General features: G+C 35.0%; 1 protein-coding gene and 1 pseudogene across 1 annotated transcript; one reads left to right on the forward strand and one right to left on the reverse strand.

The window, feature by feature from the left end:
* Nucleotides 1-27: 27 nt before the first annotated feature.
* On the forward strand, nt 28-13486 carry LOC147550546 (heme oxygenase 1, chloroplastic-like; annotated as a pseudogene).
* Nucleotides 13487-19075: 5589 nt separating this feature from the next.
* LOC147550547 (uncharacterized) lies at nt 19076-21475 on the reverse strand. The gene is made up of 5 exons (XM_086668466.1): nt 21337-21475; nt 20731-21171; nt 20058-20460; nt 19385-19838; nt 19076-19087 (listed from the first exon to the last, which is right to left on the reverse strand). The coding sequence occupies exons 1-5, from the start codon at nt 21473-21475 to the stop codon at nt 19076-19078; spliced, it is 1449 nt and encodes a 482-aa protein (XP_086524592.1).
* Nucleotides 21476-22846: the final 1371 nt, after the last annotated feature.

Raw genomic sequence — 22846 nt, forward strand, 5'->3', positions numbered from 1 at the left:
TGTTTACTTTCTGAATTGACCGAACAAATGCAGATAGATATTGTCCATTATTTGCTTACACATATTGGTTCTCCGATTTCAGATGTTGAATTCAGAAATACAGGATTGGAGAGGTCAGAAGCGTCGGCTAAAGATTTGAAGTGGTTCGAAGAGAGATGTCACACCATTCCAGAACCGTCTTCTTCTAGCATTTCATATTCTTAGTATCTTGAGGACTTATCGGTCAAGGATCCCTAAGCTTCCCTTTGTCACTTCTACAATGTATTGCCAACATTGTAGGTGGTCGAATGATCGATAAAAATGTAATAAGGCTTTTTTTTAGACCCCAAATCTTATATTTTAACCTTGGAATCCAAATCTTTACCTTGATTGGTTGACTCATGCATGTCATAGTTGTTGGGGTCCCTCCTTATAATAAAAGGACTCCTAGTTGGAATAGGATTTCCCTTATTCCTTGTTTGGGGAAAAAATAGAAGTTTCTATTTTTTCAAGCCTAAAAAGGAATTCCTATTTCTATTGGTAAACCTCCCTATTGATCATTATAAAAGGGAATGAAAGGGAAGAGATTATTACACAACAACTTCCATAACAAAGAGAAGTCAGAGAAAGAGAGATTTCTGAAGTGGTTCTTTCAAGAGAGATTGAAAGAGCAGAATATTGGTTTGAAGAAAAGAAGATTATTAATCTTGTGAAGCAATTTAGTTTGTGGTTATCTTCTTCAACCTTTAGGAATCTAGGATTTGTTCAAATTCTAAGGAGTAAGAGATTTTATTTCTTTGTTTCTTTGTTCAGTTTATCCACCATAGGTTTGGTGAAGAGTTGTCCAAGAGTGTTTCTACGCATCTTGAAGAGTTGTGTAACCCATTATTTAATTATAGTGGAAGATTTCTGGACTAGGTCCCGTGGTTTTTTACCTTCTAGTTTGGAGGGGTTTTTTGCCACGTTAAATAATCTTGGTGTCTCTACTTTTACTTTCACATCATTTATCTTCATATTCCTGAACAAGTTAATTAGGTTATTTTTCCTAACAAGTGGTACCAGAGCTTAGGTTGGATTTATTGTTCAGAATTATGGAAGTGAATACTAATCGCATGATTAGTTTAGATGGAGAAAACTATTTGATGTGGAAAGCAAAAATGGAAGATTTGTTATACTGCAAAGACCTAGCTGCACCCATTGAAAATCACGGTACAAAACCGATGAAGATAGATGAAGAAGACTGGAAGGTATTAGATCGTAAGGTTGTTGGATTTATTCGACAATGGGTAGAACCCAGTGTTTTTCATCATGTATCGACGGAGACTTCCGCTTTTAGTCTATGGAGGAAATTAGAAGAATTATATGATCAGAAGACAGCTGCCAAAAAGGCTTACTTGTTCAGAAAGCTAGGAAAATTACAATATAAAGAAGGAACCTCAATTGCTCAACACTTGAATGAGATGAAAAGTCTAGTAAATCAGCTTTCTGCAATGAAGTTAGTTTTGGATGATGAGTTGCAGGCCTTACTTCTTCTAAATTCTTTACCAGATAGTTGGGAGACATTGGTGGTGTCTCTTAGCAATTCTGCTCCTGATGACATAATGCGTATGAATCACGTAACAGGTAGTTTGTTGAATGAAGAAACAAGAAGGAAATCATCGTCAGACGAGTCTCATTCAGAGGCACTTGTTACAGAAAGACGGGGGAGAGGTAAAAGTAGAAAACCTCATAACCGTGATAAGTCAAGGGGAAGATCAAAACCAAAGAAAGAAGTTAGATGTTTTGGTTGTGGAAAAATGGGTCATTACAAGAGTGATTGCAGGAAACCAAAGAAGGAAAATAAAAAGGATGTTGAAAAACAAGATAATGTTGCGGCAGTTGCCTCAGGTGATGACATTATCTTACTCTCAGGTTGTGGAGACACTTGCTTAAGTATGGCTGAGTCAGAACCAGAAACAACATGGTTGGTTGACTCAGGTGCTTCGTATCATGCTATTCCATGTAAGGATTTCTTTAACTCTTACAAAACTGGTGACCTTGGCAAAGTCAGGATGGGAAACTTAGGTTTCTCAAAAATCGTAGGGATTGGAGAAGTGAAAATCGAGACGAGCACGGGGAGTACATTGATTCTTAAGAATGTGAGGCATATACCAGATCTTCAATATAACCTAATCTCTACCGGAGTATTAGATGATGAAGGGTACCACAGTCACTTTGGTGATGGAAAGTGGAAGCTCACAAAAGGGTCAATGGTGATAGCAAGAGGGAAGAAGTGTTGTACTTTATACATGACTCAAGTAAAACTGTGTAAAGGAGAATTAAATGCAGTTGAAAAAGATTCTTCCACTGATCTTTGGCATAGAAGACTCGGGCACATGAACGAGAAAGGACTTCAAATCCTTGCTAAACGACAAGACTTACCGAACATAAAAGGTATAAATTTAAACACTTGTTCTCATTGTTTAGTAGGAAAGCAACATAGAGTTTCCTTTCAAAGGAATGCATCTGAAAGAAAATCCTGTGTTTTGGAGCTTGTTTATTCTGACGTTTGTGGACCTTTAAAGGTCAAAACACTTGGTGGTGCTTTGTATTTCGTTACTTTTATAGATGATGCTTCCAGGAAAGTTTGGGCATATGCCATAAAGACCAAAGATCAGGTACTTGCAGTTTTCAAAAATTTCCACAACATGGTAGAACGGGAGACAGGAAAATCATTGAAGTGCATTCGCACTGACAATGGAGGAGAATACATCGGGTCATTTGAAGAGTATTGCAAAACCCATGGTATTCGACATGAACAGACAGTTCCCAAAACTCCACAACAAAATGGTGTAGCAGAACGCATGAACCGCACTATTGTGGAGAGGATCAGATGTATGCTCTCAGAAGAAAAGCTGCCTAAAAGCTTCTGGGGCGAGGCAATGCGTACTGCATGTTATCTGATCAATTTATCACCTTCAGCACCATTAGATGGAGATGTAGCTGAGAGAGTGTGGGCTGGGAAAGAAGTCAGTTATGAACACTTAAGGGTGTTTGGTTGCAGGGCTTTTGTGCATATACCTAAAGATCAAAGAGCAAAGCTTGATGATAAAGCCAAGCAATGCATCTTTTTAGGCTATGCAGATGAGAAATTCGGATACAGGTTATGGGATCCAGTCGATAAAAAGATTATTAGAAGTAGAGATGTGATCTTTCTTGAAAATCAAACTATTGAGGACTTCGGGAAAGTTGAGAAACATGAGAATCATAGTAATGATCTCATTGATCTAGATCCACATATCTCTTCTAAGGTTATGCATGGTAATGCAGGTGAAGAACAAAATCATGAAGATGAAGCTCATGAAGATGTTCCTATGGGTGATGATGTTGAGCAAGGAATGGAAGTTCAACATGAACCACCAGCTGAATTGAGAAGATCGACTATGGATAGAGCACCATCTACCAAGTATCCTCCACACGAGTATGTGATGGTTACAGATAGTGGAGAACCACAGTGTTATGAAGAAGCCATAGATGATGAACACAAGAAGGAGTGGTTGAAAGCTATGGAAGATGAGATTGAATCGTTGCATAAAAACAACACTTTTAAGTTGGTTGAAAACCCTAAGAATAAGAAAATTCTTAAAAATAAGTGGGTGTTCAAAATCAAGACCGAAGAAAGAAATTCACAACCACGGTATAAGGCACGCCTAGTGGTGAAAGGATTTGGGCAGAAGAAGGGTATTGATTTTGATGAGATTTTCTCTCCGGTGGTGAAGATGTCCTCTATACGGTTAGTATTGGGATTGGCTGCAAGTATGAACCTAGAAATTGAACAACTAGATGTCAAGACCGCTTTCCTTCATGGTGACTTGGAGGAAGATGTGTATATGGAACAACCAACAGGGTTTGAAGTTAAAGGTAAGGAACACTTGGTTTGTAAGTTAGAGAAGAGTTTATATGGGCTGAAACAAGCACCAAGACAGTGGTACAAAAAGTTTGAATCATTCATGAAGGATCAAGGGTATCACAGGACGGCTTCAGATCATTGTGTTTGCTAGTCCTCGAGCAAAACAGGAAAATAACACTACGCCCAGTTCACCACTTTCGTAGGAAATCACGATTGCACTTAGCACGTGCAATAAGCCGTTAAACCTCTAGGTTACCCAAGAGGACGAGTTTTGTCTCGTGAGGGTTTGCAGTGAATATACCCACAAAATTCGATATTTCACAATCCAAAAGGGTCTAAATATGATGTGGACTAAAAATGTTCATCCGGTAAGTTTTCAAAAGTTAATAGAAATGAAATCAAAGTTGACCAAACCATACAAAAGCTAAAAAATCCCTTCACTAGTAATCAAGACTCGAAGTGCACGTGACCATCCAATATGAGCATCATTTCAGTTCCGAACAGACAAGACCTCGATCACTTTCTCAATACATTTCGCCTCGACTTTTGCCTCACGGTCATACACTCAAAAATTAAAGTCACTCAGAAATGGTTCACTCTATGTGCGAGTATGAGTATGAAGGAAAACTCAACACATGACAAAAGATGGACTAAATTCTTCGTGGACGACTGATCTCATAGAAGGAAACAACCACTAATACGGAATGGGGAAGCTAACCAACTCTTCTCACCTGATCTACTTTCTAACAATGCTTCCTAGAGGTCGATAGACTAAGGATGAACTAGAACTCCTGAGAACTCGACGTCTTCAAATCTTCAAGAACTAATTCAAGGGATAAACACTTAAACTAAACAAACACACTTTTTTTTTGATTTTTCTATTTCTTTTTATTTTATTTTTTTCTTCTTTTTTTTTTTTTTTTTTTTTTTTTTTTTTTCATACGACTCATAATACAAATACTACTTTCTTCACATTATTCTTTCCTTGGTAATATTCTCTTCATTTTGCTTCATGCCTTATTCTCAGGATTCTAAATGATATATGAGGTTCTATCTTCCTCTAGTTGACACTGCTTTCAAGTTTCTCAGACTACAAGAGAAAGGTTCGCTTCCTGATGACATCCCTAGTGGTTGTAAAATGTGAACTCAAGAGATCAACTGAGCTCTAATGAATATTGCGAGGTTGAGTAGCTCTACACTCTACTCAGAATTAGCTCAGAAGAGATCACTCAAAACAACAAGAAAGGCTCAGAATCTCACATAGGTTAGGTCTCCACTAATGATCGATTAAGTTCTCTCAGAAAAGTCAACTCTTCACCTATCTAATACTCACATGGCTGGTGCACAAACAACTTCAAGACTCGAAATTCGTGGAAAAACTTTTAGCAAACGGATAGTCTAACAAACTAGACTCTATAACTATTAACAAGCAAAAACAACTAGACTCACATTTTCAATCCAAAAATTTTAAAATTTTGAAAAATTTTGAACCCTTTTGAATTTTTGAAATAAGGACTTAGCAAAAAATTCATTCCCCTATCCCCAAACTTAAACCGAACATTGTCCTCAATGTTCTGAAGACTATGCAAAAAAATAACAGGGTGAAGGGAGAGATATTACCCGATTCAGCGTCCTCTGCATGGGTTGCCTCCCAAAAGCGCTAAGTTTAACGACTTCAGCCAGACGAAACAGATGATTCAAAAAAAAAAAATAGAAAAGATTTAACCTACTGGATTACAGATATGTGATTAACTGTAGACCAATATTCGATACATCTGTGGGTCCACCCAGAACACAAATTTTTCAGTAAACGATAGTCTCACATTTTTGTGAGTTGCAGAGAGTGCATGTGAGACTATCAAAGAAAAGGGGCAATCCCCAAACTTAGACGACATTAAGGTCGTTAAGTTTGGTACCGCACTAGAAAAAGTACAAACCGGATAGAATGGGTCTTCATATGGATGATCGACAGAGGGAGTGAGTGCTTCAAAATCTACACATGGTTTTGAGGGACAAAATACCAAGCAATCTAGAGGACTATCAATGACACTAGGACTTAAACTAGGGTTCTCTAAAACAGGTACTTCGGGTTCCTTCAATGGAGGAACCCTACTATCAGACTCACAATCCCTAGAAGTCGAGTTAGATAGTCCTTCTATAATTTCTTTTATCATGTTATCATCGGTGTCCCTAAAGAATTCTAAATCTTCGCCTAAATCAGGCGAGTCAATCCTCTCATTTAGCAAATTGGTCAACCATGATTCATCATCCTCAGTTGAGTCAAACGACTTCAAATCATCTTCAACTCTAGTGAACTCTTCATTATGGTCTGAATGTATTTCAAGTTCGATACAATGAGAGGATATCTCAATATCGGGCTCCATCGTTTCTGAGATTTTAGTCTCAATAACGATGTTGTCGGGAGAACTATACTCCTCTAAAATTGTATCCTCGTCATCATAGTACACAGGACACTGTGGACCGTACTCTACATTCTCATGGTGATCTTCTTCTATAATACTAGTTGTTATTTCTTGTAGAGTTCCATAGGTATTGTCATTCTTTTCTTCTAAAGTCTGACAAAACTCGAAAGTACTCTTTTGAAGATCACTAACAGTTTGGGTCAATGAAGATGATCCTAAAGATGGAGAGTCAATAGATTCACCGTTATCCCATTGAGGTTGAGACACGTGTGGAGCAGAAGACTCTCCACAAATCCTCCTTAGCTCACTCATAGACTCTTCATGAACCTTCTTTAACATACTCATAGTTTCGGCCAACGAAGATGATGCTAAAGATGGAGAGTCAATAGTTTCACCATTATCCCATTGAGGTTGAGACACGTGTGGAGCAGAAGACTCTCCACAAATCCTCCTTAGCGCACTCATAGACTCTTCATGAACCTTCTTTAACATACTCATTTCTTCGGCCAACGAAGGTGATGCTGGAGATGAAGGATCAATAGTTTCACCGTTATCCCATTGAGGTTGAGATACGTGTGAAGCATAAAATTCTTCGTTATAATGCATGTAAGAGTCATTAGTTTCAATGTTTTCCCATTGAGGTTGGGACACATTTGGAGCATAAGACTCTCTACTATAATGCATGTAAGATGATCTGTCAGGATACCTATAATATGGTTCATAACCCTCTTGAGGTTGATAATAATCCCTACGACCATCATTATGCACATTGTCTCTAGGATGACTACTATTATTCTGCCCATTTGCTAAATACCACCATGGTAGATTTGAAGAACTCTCGTCCCTTCTGCCATTATGTTGGGACCACGATCTATCCATTTCTCATCAATTTTTTTGTTTTTTTGTTTTTTTTTTTTTTTTTTTTTTTTTTAAATCACGAAAACCGGGGAAACACTACAAAGATCCTAGAAGGAAGACAACTACAATCAAGCTGACTCAACCAAGCAACCTAAACAAAATCTAGACGACTGACAGGTTGGTCAATTTCACTTAAAAATCTAGACAGCTCCTACTTCGTTACAAAGCTTGAACTATAATTGTTATGAGGGTTACTCCGTCAAAGTAATACGGTCAAACAATTCTTGGTGACAGCCAACGATGAACGTTGTGATAGCCGTCCAACCTTCGGTAGCGTTGCCTCTTCTCGAGGTGACCTTTTAAAGAATTGAGTGACACTTTCCTTTTAGGAATGCCCAAATAAAAATTAAGTTCCTGAATCGTTTCAAAGATCCTATGAGCTCGATACCCTAAGGCCAATGTCTAAACCAGATTTTAATTTAAGTGAGGCTTGGGATTCGCAACGTTGTTTCCTAAATGGGCAAGAGATCGGTGATGAAATCCGACTCCTATCTTGTAATGGGGTTTGTGCCCTTACTAAAGACGATTAAACTAAGCAGTTCGTCAAATCAACGAGGCACACAAAAAACATACAAGTACCCACTTACAGGGGATTCGTGGGTGGTCAGAGAAATTACCTCCCGTTCGAGACGGGCGACGACCTTTGATGACGACCCGGGCCACTCTTCCCTTAAGTGTCCGAACACGAGGCTTCTTTGGTTTTTCGGTTACAATTTATGCCCTTTAAATTAGGGTCAAAACTTAAATCCAAAAATAAAATCTAAAAAGTCTAAAGTCTCTCTCTCACCAAAAATAAAAAATAAAATAAAATAAAATAAAACTGTAAATTTCTTCTTTTCGACTCCTCCTCCTTGTTTGCGCCTTCTCTTTCGCTCCTTAATGCCCTAAACACCAAAAATAGAGAAGCAAGTCAAAGTGGCCAAAAATAAAAACTTACCAAAAATAAAAACTTTCCAAGTTTAGAAAAAATTTAAAACTAGTCCCCGGCAGCGGCGCCAAAAACTTGATGGGCCTAGAAAGGTTACCCTAAATAAGTCTACACCCGCAAGTGCACGGGTGTCAAGTTGTAATAAATTCCGGTAAGACCGGTTCGTTCCTCAGAGACTAAGTGAAACCTATTCTAAAACTAGGAAGTAATAAGATTTTCAACTGTTTTGATTTTGGTTTTAAAATGAATAAAATATTGAAATAAAATAACGGAAATGAAAATGAACTCAAATGGGGAGAGGAGTCTAGGGTTTAGGATTCCACCACATAAAATCACATTCAGACCCAATAATTATCTAATCAACTCTCTTTTTTTTAACTCAGAAATTCGGATAATGAACTATCCTAATTCCGGGAGATGTTTTCATTAAAACCCGATTGATAATCACAAACTTGTAATTGTTGTATTTAGAAAAACAAATCTCTAAACTATTGACTATTAATCGATAAGCATACACCATCAAAGAATTTAATCTAAGCATGGTGTATCAAACTAAAAATATAGACAATGAAAAGAAAACAAGTTTAACTAACTAAAACAACTTGAACTTTTAAACACAAGCAAGAGAATTAATCGCACAAAAATTGGTCTCTAAAAGCTTAAAAATGGGTTTCATCCTAGCCCTAGATGGAGAATTAGCTACCCATAATAAAAGATTAAATCAAATATGACAAATGAGAGAAAAAATGGAAGAAGAATGAAACTTTCTTACTGATTTTCCCTGTCGCAGCCAAACAGGTCCTAAGGTAAAACGATTTTCTCGTCTTCCCGGAAATGGATTCTCTGTGGGAAAATGGTTTTCTCGTCTTCTCCAACTCTCTTTCTTCTTCTTACTCTTTCTTTCTCTTCTTACTCTTTCTGTTTCTGTAAAATATCTCTTTTCTTTACTTTTCAATCCAGAAATCAACTAACATAAACACATTAAAAGAGGAAGACTTCATTAAATTAGAAATAATCTCTCTCTCTAACAATCTCTCTCTGTTTCTGTTTCTCTTTGTTTGAATCTGTCCTCACTCTCTCTGTTTCTTTCTCTCTATACAATCACTCCTTTCTCTCACAAAAAGAAATAAATACAAAGCAAAGAACAGAAGAAGAAGATTAAGATGATGATGAACCAAAAATCTGTTTTTCCTTCTCTCTCTTTCTCTGATTTTTCTATTTTTAGTTGAGCTTTTGACCCCCAAAAATGAGATGATCCAAGATAGTTGATGAAGCTCTTTCTTTATACTATAATGGCCAGCTCTGAAATTGAAGATAGTAGAGATGAGAAAGGAAATAAGAATCTAGAAATCTCTTTCCCTCTCTAAAATAATTCTTCAATTCAATCTTGCTCCATGTTCCTTACTGTAAATAGAGAGATCTCTCTCAGTAGAATCACATAAAATCTACCTTCAGTCGCAAGATAAAGAACTCCCCATCTATATAATCTCTGATTTCCAGTTATTTTCTTCATCTTTCCAACCAAGAATATCACATAAATTAAGTCCCTCTCTTCAGAATATCTGTTGCTTCATCAATCACACAAAATATCCCAATCTTCTCTGTCGTGAAAATATATTCAGTCTTCTTTCCTTATGAAATTTATCTCATCTTCTTTCTCTTGATTTTGATCCAATCGAGCTTCCTAAATCAAAGATCAAATTTCCTTTTTGGTCGAATCTTTGATTGCTCTCGGTTTTGACCTCTCTTTCCTTCTCTGACTTGAAGATTTGAAGACCTTCTTAACCGAGCTCTTCCATTCCCCTGCCTAGAATATTTAAAATTTCTAGAGAGAGAGAATATCTTCTCTCTTCTAAAACCAGTAATATCTCCCTTTCCTCTCTATCAGTGAGAAATCTTATCTATCCCACTAGCTCAATCACTGATTTAGTCTCATCTCTTTCTAGAAATAGAAGTAACCAAATATTGAAAGTGAGAAATAGTGAGGGATAGGATCAATCTTTTCATGGCAGCTATTGTTGACGTGGTTTGTTGTTTCCATAACAACAAAAAAAGAAAATAAAGGAATAGGTTGGCCCCACCGTGTAATGCTTGCTGGAAGCCATCCAAAGAATAATGATTCAGTGTATTTTGGATCATAGAGATAAGATGCAACACGCTCCTTGGATGAAGCCTGGTGTTTTCATAATAAACCAAGTCGTCCGATCTAGTTACGCTCGGACGGAGCATTGTAGTATCAAGGGGCACATTACATGGGATCAGCACCTATGAAAAATCCCGAAAATATCTTTCTGGTGCCCACCGACGTACCGAAATTTGCATATTAACGCTCCGATAGGTGCCACGTGTCTCTAAATATTCAAACTCGGACCCACACTTTGACCTGGTCAAACTCTTCCGTCCGGACTCCGATTCAACTTCTGTTTTCGCCTACGGGTTTATTTTGAACTCTACTTTCCATCCGAGCACTAAAGTTTCCAGAACACCATCATCTCCAAATTACCAAAATGTCCTTAAGTGTGTCTTTCTCTCCGATTTTAACCAGTTTTCATGCTCAATTCCGCAAAAGACACCTGAGAAAGAAAATCATACAAATCATCAGAGTAACCACTCGATTTGGACTAACTAACCCGTGTTAAGAGATTTAGTTGGGACATTTTCATGTCTCATCAGTGTTTTCGTTCATAAATTTCCTGATGGAGATTTGATTATACTTATACTTTATGTTGATGATATGTTGATTGTTGGTCAGGATGCTAATAAAATTAGCAGGTTAAAGAAGGAACTAAACAAGTATTTCGATATGAAAGACTTGGGGCCAGTAAAACAAATTCTTGGCATGCATATCTCTCGTGATAGGAAAGCTGGAAAACTTTGGCTATCACAAGAAAGATACATTGAGAAGGTTCTAGAAAGGTTCAATATGGACAAGACAAAACCAGTGAGTTGTCCATTAGCCAGTCACTTCAAGTTGACTCGTGATCAGTGTCCATCAACTAGAAGTGAGAAAGAAGAAATGGAGAAAATTCTATATGCTTCAGCTGTAGGAAGCTTGATGTATGCAATGGTGTGTACAAGACCGGACATTGCATTTGCAGTTGGAGTAGTAAGCAGATTTCTTGCTAATCTAGGCAAAGAGCATTGGTTAGCAGTGAAGTGGATTCTGAAGTATCTTAGAGGTACGTCTAAAGCTCGTATATGTTTTGGTAATGATAAGCCAGTATTAGTCGGTTACACAGATGCAGACATGGCAGGAGATGTAGACTCTAAAAGGTCCACATCAGGCTACTTATTTACATTTTCAGGGAGAGCAGTGTCATGGCAATCTAAATTACAAAAGTGTGTAGCTTTATCTACTACAGAGGCAGAATATATTGCCATTACAGAATGTTGCAAGGAGATGTTATGGATGAAGAGACTGTTAGAAGAACTTGGTATGAAACAAGATAATTATGTTATTCATTGCGACAGTCAAAGTGCCATCCACCTCAGTAAGAATTCTAGTTTCCATTCCAAGTCCAAGCATATAAATGTGAGATACCAGTGGATCCAAGATGTTCTTGAAGAAAAGGTGTTGAAGATCGAGAAAATCCATACTGACGACAATGGTTCAGATATGATGACAAAACCATTACCCAAAGGCAAACATGAGCTATGTAGCAGTGTTGCAGGTTTGGGGATGGTAGGTCCCTCTTCGTAAGTCGGGAGGGGGAGTTTGTTGGGGTCCCTCCTTATAATAAAATGACTCCTAGTTGGAATAGGATTTCCCTTATTCCTTGTTTGGGGAAAAAATAGAAGTTTCTATTTTTTCAAGCCTAAAAAGGAATTTCTATTTCTATTGGTAAACGTCCCTATTGATCATTATAAAAGGGAATGAAAGGGAAGAGATTATTACACAACAACTTCCAGAACAAAGAGAAGTCAGAGAAAGAGAGATTTCTGAAGTGGTTCTTTCAAGAGAGATTGAAAGAGCAGAATATTGGTTTGAAGAAAAGAAGATTATTAATCTTGTGAAGCAACTTAGTTTGTGGTTATCTTCTTCAACCTTTAGGAATCTAGGATTTGTTCAAATTCTAAGGAGTAAGAGATTTTATTTCTTTGTTTCTTTGTTCAGTTTATCCACCATAGGTTTGGTGAAGAGTTGTCCAAGAGTGTTTCTACACATCTTGAAGAGTTGTGTAACCCATTATTTAATTATAGTGGAAGATTTCTGGACTAGGTCCCGTGGTTTTTTACCTTCTAGTTTGGAGGGGTTTTTTGCCACGTTAAATAATCTTGGTGTCTCTACTTTTACTTTCACATCGTTTATCTTCATATTCCTGAACAAGTTAATTAGGTTATTTTTCCTAACAATAGTTATCTAGTCGACTTCTACATATTCTTTTTTTACTTTTTAGGTGGCTGAGAAGATATTGGACAAAAAGGAATTGGAGTTCTATAAGTGGGGCGGTCACCTCTCTCAACCACTTCAGAACGGCAGAGACAAGCTCAATGAGTTGTTGAAGTAAGCTTCAAAGCACTTTCAAGTCAAAACTACTGCAACACTTTACCCTTACGTCGAAATTTTCTAGGTTACAATCATGCATCCCGATTATCTGATTTGTGCACTTCTGGATCGTACTGAGTGTAACAATGGTGAAGAAAATTAATATTAGTTTAATAAGATAGCCTTCTTATCTATATTACATTTCTGCACTATTGTAACAGTATGTTTACACTCCTTACACGAATCCACAATAAGAGAAGTCTCTTGAGGGAGTAATTGTGAAGATAATGCCAAATGAAAAAAAGTACTCTAGTAACCAAAAATATAATACTTAGGTCGTCTCCCGTCCCACTCATTCCATTTGGAAAAGAAACGTGTTAGGATAAAAAAATTGAAACGTGAGGGGGTGTGTGAGAATAGTCTCTCATGAAAAAATGGTACTAAATAACCAAGAATATGATATGGAAATTGTTGTTTATCCTGACGAAAAGGAGTTTAGATGGCCTGCCAAGGCCAAATTACTAACATTATGTGTAATTTGGCCTTCTCGGGCCACTTTTTTCGGGCTAAGTAGCATTGCAGAAATAATATCTAGGCCCTCTTCACTAATTACCGTTCAGTCTTAGTAATATATATATATATATATATATATATATATTTTTCATAGCTCCTGTTAATCCTTCAAGGTTACTCGAACAATGATAAGTTAGTAGTCAAAGAATCAACTACTTCTAAGCTCGATATGTGTTTGTTCTTGTTTTTTTATGTAGGACTGGTCGATGGAATAAAAGAATCATTGTTTGGAGAAAACTTAAAAGTCATTCAAGTACTCGGGTGAGATCCTGCGACTAATACTATCATAATGGGTGATCAAAGTCTGGTCGTCTATATGTCACGATGTGCTTTTTTGTTAAACTTGGACGGATTAAACTTTTAGGCCATGTTTGGCGCGCGGGAATGAATGTGATTCATGGGAATCACATTCCCGTAACGCGATCCCTGAGAATCAGATTACTGTAGTTTGATGTTTGGTTTGACCAGGAATGAGAATTTGATTCCTGACATATTCCTAATTAGGTGTTTGGTTCATATAGGAATAGGAATGTAATATTTGTAAAAGTTCACTTTTACCCCTACTTAAACTACATAAAATACATATCAACTTTTTTTTTGCATAAAATATACACATCAACTTTGTTATATATTAAAATTAGTATTATTTTTTCAAATTGGTATATATGAAATAATAAGAGTCCATGGGTATATAGACCAAAATCAATTTGATAATAGGTTTATAGACCATTCTTCTTAGATTATGGATTTTTAGTCCTTTTACAAGAAGGGCATAAAGTATGGATAATTTTTTTGATATTACCCAATGTATCCCAAATCTAAAAACCCCGGGATATTTGAATTTCCGAGGGTTTTAGGAAACTTTCCCAAAACCCGCGGGCGTGATTTGGGGCGATTCTATAGAAGGCGAAACAGAAAGTAATTGTCACTCTTCATAAATACGTTTTCTCTCTCTAAACCTACCCGATTTCTATTTTCATCCAAAATCTTCTGAAGATCGCGACGATAAACCCTAAATAGATCAAGAAACCCAGAAAGTTTGCATCCTTTCATCTTCTCCATTCATCTTTTACATTGAAGAATCTCTTCAGGTGAAAAGGTAAGCTGGTTCATAAACCCCTTTTCGTTATGAAATCGATTGAAATCGAAACGTGAGGTTCTTTCAGTTTAAATCGTTATAAATAGTTGTTGCATGTCAGTTTAACTTCATATTGAAGAGGATTTGTTGATTTTGGTAAAGATTTCTCTGTAGATATGAAGTTTCTTTTCGGTTTAAAGGAGATTCAAACAGATTTAGGGTTTTTTCGTTCGTTCTTATTTAAAAAAAGGGGTACAAACTCGTTTTTGTCCCATGAATAATAGATCTTTAGATGTTTTCAAATAACAAATCGACATTAAAATCTTTAGTTTTACTTGAAAAACCTAAATATTCTTTTTAAACTTTTATTTCTGTTTCATAATATGATAACTTTGTGTTATAAAAAACATATAATTTATGGAAAATTAAACAATATTTTTTATTTATGGTTTAATGAAATATTTGATCTTGGTTTAGGGTTTAATGAGATGTCCTTTTCATTGCAGCAAAAGGTGGAATATGGCACCTAAAGGTAAATCTAAAACGAATGTTACCGAAGAAACAAGCACATTAAGAAGGAGTCCTATGAAAAGAAAGGCCACTGTCGAAGAAGTAGTTGTTAAGAAGAAATCGAAAACAAAAGAAACATCAGTATCTGAGGTAATGTATTTGGAATTTGTTATAATTTATTGATATTTTGAAGAAAAATTGATAAATTATGATTAACATACATATATGTATTGATCTTTTAACAGTTTATGCCTTGTTGTATGTACAAATTTGTGATATACCTTAAAAATATTCATTCTGCCTAAAAAATTTCCCATCATGTTAGGTAAAGTATGCGTACTTTACATGATTAATGGCTGATAGTTTACAATTGTGTTTTTTTGTCATATTTGCAGGCTGGTGGTAGTTCTAAAAGTTTGAAGTTGAAGGACAAAGGAAGCTCTAGTAAGTGGGTTGATATAGTAGGGGAACAGAAATTAATACCGGTGCAAAAAACATCGGCACTATTCAGATACACACTCAGCAAACCAATAGAGTTAATCAATAGCATACGTTCCTATATGACTGAAGAAATGAAGGAGGAGATTAGCAAAACTCCTTTCAGTCAATTGTTTGATGCTATGGCAGAAGGTACAATATTAAGGGAGAATTATACGAGTCGTCCTACAATTGCCATTTTGGATGTTCTTTGTCGATATAAAAAATCGACAAAGAAATTTGTTATTGGGGGTAAAGAGTTAGAATTCAAACCTGAAGATGTATCTTTGTTGTTGGGAATGCCCATGGAGGGTTCTGAATATGATGCATTCCCTAAGAAAAATGATCTAGATCCTTTGAAGTGTGCGTTCTTGAACAAATACTTCAAGGAAACACTTGAAGCATCAAGAAACAAAAATATGGGTCTCTCAAGTGCTGTTGTTGGGAATGCACTTCAGAAATGCGTGAGGAACAGTGAACCAGCAATAGAATTTGTTCAACTTCTAATTATGATGTTTTCGGCGAGCTTCCTATTTGCTACTTTGGCTGGTTTCACTGTATTGCCTAGTATTTATAAGAACATCCAGTCTAGAAGAGCAATCAACAGGGTGTCATGGCCAAGAGCCATACATTCATATATGATGGAAACGATCGACAAACATTCAGAAGACCCCACCAAAGCATCTGGTTGCTTGTTACTGTTGCCTGTGAGTATTCTTTTTTGAATTAATTTGTTATTTAAATAGCATATTCTTTCTTATAAAGTATGCGTAATTTTGATTTCTTTTTTTTTTTCTTTAGTTCTGGGTGTGCATGCATACTAATCTGTATGCGAAGAATGCACTGAATGAAACAAGAACCCCAAGGTTCTTGAGGTGGTCTGTTGATGGATTCAAGAATGGAATGGAAAAAGATTTAGCTGGACTTGAACCTGAGGAGGTAAAATCAACTTTTTATGTGAACTTTTATTAATGAAAGTTTAAATTCTCTATAAATATATTGTATTTCTTTTTCCAGTATATGTAATTTATCATAAATTACATATAATTTATGATAAATTATACGAATGCATCTACAGAGCACCCTATGATTTATGTAACTCTTTACATGCAGGTTTATGAGGATGTTGTGGATGATGTGAGTGAAGAAGAGAAAGAAATGTTGAAGTTTACAGAAAAGGTAGTTGTGGAGATACCTTTTGATGAAGAGTTGAATAACATGGAGATGATGGAAGCCCTAAGTAGAGAAGTAAGTAAACAAAGAGAAGAATTAAAGAAAAATGATGAGGAACTTGAAAGTTTGAGAAATGAAGTAATACAATTGAAGTTACTTCTAAAGTCTGAAAAGAGGGAGGAATCATTGATGGATGATTATCATAATGAAGGAATGGGTCAAGATAATGGGGACCAGAATGAGGAGGTAGATAATGTTGGGGAGAAAGATAATGTCAATGATGAGATGTCTGATGGAGTAGAACATGATGATAAAGTACAGGAAGATGAAAATGTTGAAGAACAACAACAGGAAGGTCAGTATTTATTCATACTTTTACTGTTTTCAATTATAATTTGTGGTAAAGTATGCATACTTTATATAAAATATTATTATCACATAATAAATGATATATTATTTATTTGTCAATTTTGTTATGAATCCATTTTTTTTACATGATTGTTGTTGTCAGATGATGATGGAAACGTGCCATGCACGGCCATTGTGTTGGTGCCTAATGAGGAAGAGAAGCAATATAGTTCAACTCCCAATTTTGATTTGGGAATAGATTTCACAAATGCACCCGACTTCACCGACGTTGTTCAAGTTGCTCAAACCTATCAAGAGAATGCTGAAACAGAAAGACTCATAAATGATGACTTTGTCCAGACTACTCCAACATCAGTAAAGAAGAAGAGAACAAAATCAAAAGCTGTTAAGGGTGGATCGGACATAACAGTTGATCGGGGTGAAACACCAAAACAGAATTCTCTTATTAAGAGAATCAAACAAGCTCCCAGAACAAGGAAACAAACTGAAAAGGCCGAGCCAAAAGAAAAGGCCGAGAAAGAAAAAAAGAAGGAAATTGCGAAAAAGGAGGTAGTCAATGTTGAAGAATTGGATAAAAAGGGGAAGGGAATTTCAATTGATGATGATGAACCACTTAGTAACTGGAAGAAGAGCAAAGTTTGGAAGAAAGTGAAAGATAATGAGAAGGGTCTGCTGGAGGAGTTTAACCAAGGAGTGAAGATGAAGTAATGAATTAAAAGTTTAATATTTAGCTGTTGTCTATGTTATGAAATGTTTTGTTGTTTGTGTTACATTATGATGATTGTAACAAACATATTCTGTTATGTCTAATATAATATAAATATTTGCTATAAATTCATTTTATTAAACTAACAACAATTAACATGCAGAACAATTGTATGGGAATCAAATCTGACAAGTGATGTTAGAGGAAGAGAGGTGAATTGGCTTATGATGAACTGTGAAACCGATGCTCAGCTTATAAATTGGTGGTCAAAGCATCTATCTTCCAAAGTTTTAAATGGGGCTGGACAAGTGTTCGTTCTCGCTTCTGAATTATGGGTAAGTTTTTATCTTTATTAAAATGTAATGTAAAGTATGTATAGTTTACTGTATGTTTCTTGTTTAGAAAGTAAATTATGCATTTTTTTACTGAACATAAGTATTGTTTTACAAAAAATTATACATACTTTACTAAAAAGTGTTTATAATGAAACTTACATAATGATGTTTTTATTTGACAGACAATGGTAAATTGCAAGTCATCTCAGTCAAACATAGACCCCCACCTATCAGATAGGTTAATAAATGAGGCTGAAAGAGGGGTTATAGATTATATTTTGGCTCCAATGTGTCATTCGATGATTACAGATGTTAGTAGGGGTATTCATTGGACTTTGTTAGTATTTGATGACTTTGATCAGTCTTGGACCCATTACAACTCGTTATACTTTGACACAAAGCTCCGTAAACAATGTGAAGAAAATGCTGCAAGGTATGGACAATACATATTAGATGTGCTTCACAAAACTAAATATGTGAGTCCTGAATTTAAGAAAAAATGTAAGGTTTCGAAGACGCCGTATGATCATCAACAAGGAGAAAAGTAAGTACATAATATTTTTTACTTTTGTGATTACAATAGTACATACAGATAATTTGATAGTTTATAAATTATTTGGTGTTTTCATAATAAATGTAATATCAATGATTGACAGTGCGGATTATGGACTATTTGTTATGCTCCATATGGAATTAGTCTTCATGAAACATTACAAATGGGGAGTACCAGATGAATACCTTTCTGAGGATTGGATTGAATTAGCTCAGCGTAAAAGAGCGGAAGTGACGTACGAGCTATTGTATGAAACAAGAGATGTGTGGAAAAAAACTTTATTCTAGTTTGAATTTATGTAAGGTTTTATTCTTTCGATTTGAAAGTATTTGTAATGAATTATATTTGGCTGTTTGAATTAAAAAATATTTGGATGTCAAATTTAATCTTTAATTAAAATTTTCATATTTTTTGAAAATGTTTCTTAAATTTATCAAGTTTGTTCCTAAACTTTTTTCAACAAATATGGATGAACAACATGATATATATGAAATTTACATGAAAGTATGAAATTAATTCTGCAAAACATTTACTTTCTTAAAAAAGTATTTGCTATTGTTGAAAAAGAATTCCGATATAATACGAAAGAATCTATAATATTACGATATACAGTATTAGAAGTATTTGGTGTTGTTTATCAATATTCACATATGTTAAGCAACGTTCATACCACAACCGCTAAAGTTCAACCTTTCAATAGAGAATAAAAATAGGATAGTGTAACAACACGTATAATTCAAAAATCTTCTAAAAATTTTATTTATTTGAAACAGAAGTTGTAATGTAACATATGTGAATACATCAAATGTTTGCCCTACATGTTTTCCGATTGTGGTAAGAAGGTTGCTTACACCTACCACATATCCTTAATTTTCTTGGCATATTTCCCGAGCTCTCTATCCGTACTGTTCTTGGACGACCTGGTCTACGACGAATCAACGGTGGGAGAATTTTGGTAGCTTCATCAAAATTTCTTGGTTCATCAACATTGGATATAGGCATGATATGATCCTGGTAAGTCTTCACATAAGACTCAGTTGTCCATATAGGATCGTAAAAACAATCTTGTTGGTCGTCAGACAAGCTTTTAATGCACAACATTGCGTGCTCACAAGGAACACCATCAACTTGCCATCTTCTACAAGTGCAAGAAATTTGTAGAAGATTAACACAATGAGAAGGTTCTGAGTAAACCTCGAATATGAATGGGGCTGCCTGTGCAATATTCCAAGTTGCCGCACTATCATATTTTGCTTTCAACAGATCAGTGATGGTTGGACACAAGAATGTCGTCCATTTTTTAGACAATTCGCGTGCTGTGTTCATTTTGTTCATTATATGAATACGAATTGCCTCCAACATTGCTGTAATTGGTAGTGCACGAGCATGTCGAATCTGATTGTTAAAGGATTCTGAGAGTTGAGATGATATCGCCGTGTATCTGTATCAAATAAAACGTATATAAATTTTAAATATTTATTTCTAAATCGAAATTTTTTAACAAAAAGAATACATAATTTACAGTACATTATCAAAATGCGGTGTAAAGTACATGTTATTTGTAACACAAAGTCAAAACTGTATATGATATAATATATAATTTCAACGAAAATTATCAATATAGTTAATGAAATGAATACACAAATTTATCTGATCGTACCTTATACCGGGAAAGAAAGCATCTGCCCAAGAGGCAGGGTCTAAGGAATTAAAAAATGCTGCAACTTTTGAACCACCCATTTGTATCATCTGATTAATAGTTGCGTGATATTCAGATTCGGGGAGAGCTCTAGCAGCCTTGAAAATTAATGTTTGGAAGAATTTTGATTTTCTAGCTCCATTTGCCAATCTTAAATTCAGATTGTTCCTTAGATGCCATACACAGAAGGAATGGTGTGCTGTCGGGAAAATGTTCTTGACACCGTTGATTATACCATTGTGACGGTCTGAAATAAAGATATACGTCTTTTCCATATTCAGAGCATTGCGCAAATGCCTTAGAAACCAGTCCCAATTTTGGTCATTCTCAACATCAACAACAGAATATGCTAACGGAAATAGACCTGTAATTTGTAAATATTTTAGTGAAAGTATGAAAATTTAAATATTCATCAAGCATACTTATGTAAAATTTTCATATTGTATGATAAATTTAAAATAATGTTCATACTTTAAAGTATGAAGCCTTAATAAAGTATAACAGTATTATGTACAATTATGCATACTTTATTGTACATGTAAGATAATGTACATAAAATGCTGAAAAATGATGTTGAAAAATGAGATACTTTTATAGATTAATTTGGATGAATTCTAGAATGTTCAGAAATTACCATTGTTACCGTCTTTAGCCACAGCAGCCAGTATGCAACCGTTAAAACGAGTCTTGCAAAATGTACCATCTACATATAAAACTGGTCGACAATATTGAAAGCCAGCTATACAAGCATGTGGTGCAATGAAAATTCTTTTAAATCTCCGAGACACATCGTCAACTTCAAGTTGTACTATGCTGTTTGGGTTGGTACGTGAAAAGGCATCAGCATACCATCTAAGTTTTGCATATGAGTCTCCTTCTTGACCAAATGCTTCATTCATTGCTACTTTCTTCCCCTCATAAGTGTAGTAATATGGAAGTTGGACAGCGTAATCTTTCAAGAAGTCTTTTTTCAGACTTGCTGTCGAACGATCCGAGCTTCTTGTAACATCATCTAAAATAAGTTTCCCAACAAATGAACTGTTTAGTTTGGGTTTCTTGGTCTTCTTAATGAAATCTTCACAGACATGTTTCATTTCCATGTCTTTCAAAATAAACATGGATTCGCATTTCAATGGCGCACATCCATGTACTCTCCATTTGCAATCTTCAACAGGACATACAGCAGTTACCCGCTTCGAATCATTTTTAATAAATTTAAAATCATGACCAGTATTTATACTATATTGACGAAGAGCAAATCGAAAGGCTTTAGCACCCCCGTGAAATAATTGACCAGGTTCAGTAAACATTTTATCCCAACCATCAGATTTTAATATCGTCTTCTTGCTTTGTAATGATGAATCTGCTTGAATCTCCATCTGTTCTGTAAAACATAATTATTGATATTGTAAAACAGACAAATTGTTAAGATACGTAAACAATTCAAACTGTAAAGAACAAATTACGTACTTTGTTCTGTATGTATGAGAATATCAAAATGTTGTAAATAAAGTACGCATACTTTGTAGCATGTAAAACTGTAATTTATACCTATTACAACATTTTATAGACCACTATGTAAGAAAGTATGCGTACTTTGTAATGAATTTTATATATGTACATGTTAATTACAACACCATATTATTAAAAAGTATAGATAATGTAACATAAATTATACATAATGTATACTACAGACCAAGTGTTTTCCATACAGATCTGAGATTAAATAACTGAAATCTAATACCAAACATTATCTGTACTATCAGTTCAATTTGATCTGAAGATAATCAAAGATGTGAAAAATCTAAATATTTGAATGAAACCATCAGATCTAGATTACATGGATTCAATAAAAATGAAACAGAGATATCAAATACATGAAATAACACTTTAGTTATGGAAAATTACAGCAATACAGATTCATATTAAATGATGAATGGAAAAGACGATCATTTGATATTTATGCAATCTTCAATATGAATCGTTAAACTATAAGCAAATGTACATAAGATTTTAAACCTGAATAGTTGTGGCTAGAATAAAGAGATAATCAGTAAAAACCCTAAATGACAATGGAGTTTGTGATGATGGCTCTTGATTGAATACTAATCAATGGAGTTTTTTACAGCTGGGCGAGAGTTTAATGAAGGTTTAATGATGATTTCATTTTTAGAGAGATAATGGGAAAGTTACTTGATTTCGGTTACGGAATTATAGAGAGAGAGTTGTTAGTTACATAAAGAACGTGATTGGAGAGAGAAAGTTGAGATAAATATGGAGAGAATCTAATACGGTTTAGAAGGAAAATCACGATTAGATATTAAACGAAGGTTAATATAGGTATTGCATATATAATAAGTATTATATGGATTTGTGTAATCTCTCTAGATGACACTAAAAGGACCGGATATCTATTAATATTATTATTTAGGTTTTCAAATCCTTTTTAGGATTATAGAGGATTAAATCTCCTATTAGGACCCTATTTTTGGTCTATAGACTCAAAAATTAAAATAATAACACGATACATCAAAGGGTTAGAATTTAAAGAAAATAAATAAATGTCTTAATAAAAATTTATCTAAAATAAATTTTGTTCGTAAACCTAAATAGAAATTTATCAAAAATTAAATTTTGTTCATAAACATAAATAGTACTTATTAATACCAGATCCTACAAAAAAATAAAATTGGTAATTCAATATTTTGTTAAGGATATATTTGTCAATAAATATTATATATGTGATTCTA

This window comes from Eschscholzia californica, unplaced genomic scaffold (genome assembly GCF_041429995.1).
Source record: "Eschscholzia californica isolate CP2 unplaced genomic scaffold, dmEscCali1.0.p SCAF_3, whole genome shotgun sequence".
Classification (NCBI taxonomy): Eukaryota; Viridiplantae; Streptophyta; class Magnoliopsida; order Ranunculales; family Papaveraceae; genus Eschscholzia; species Eschscholzia californica.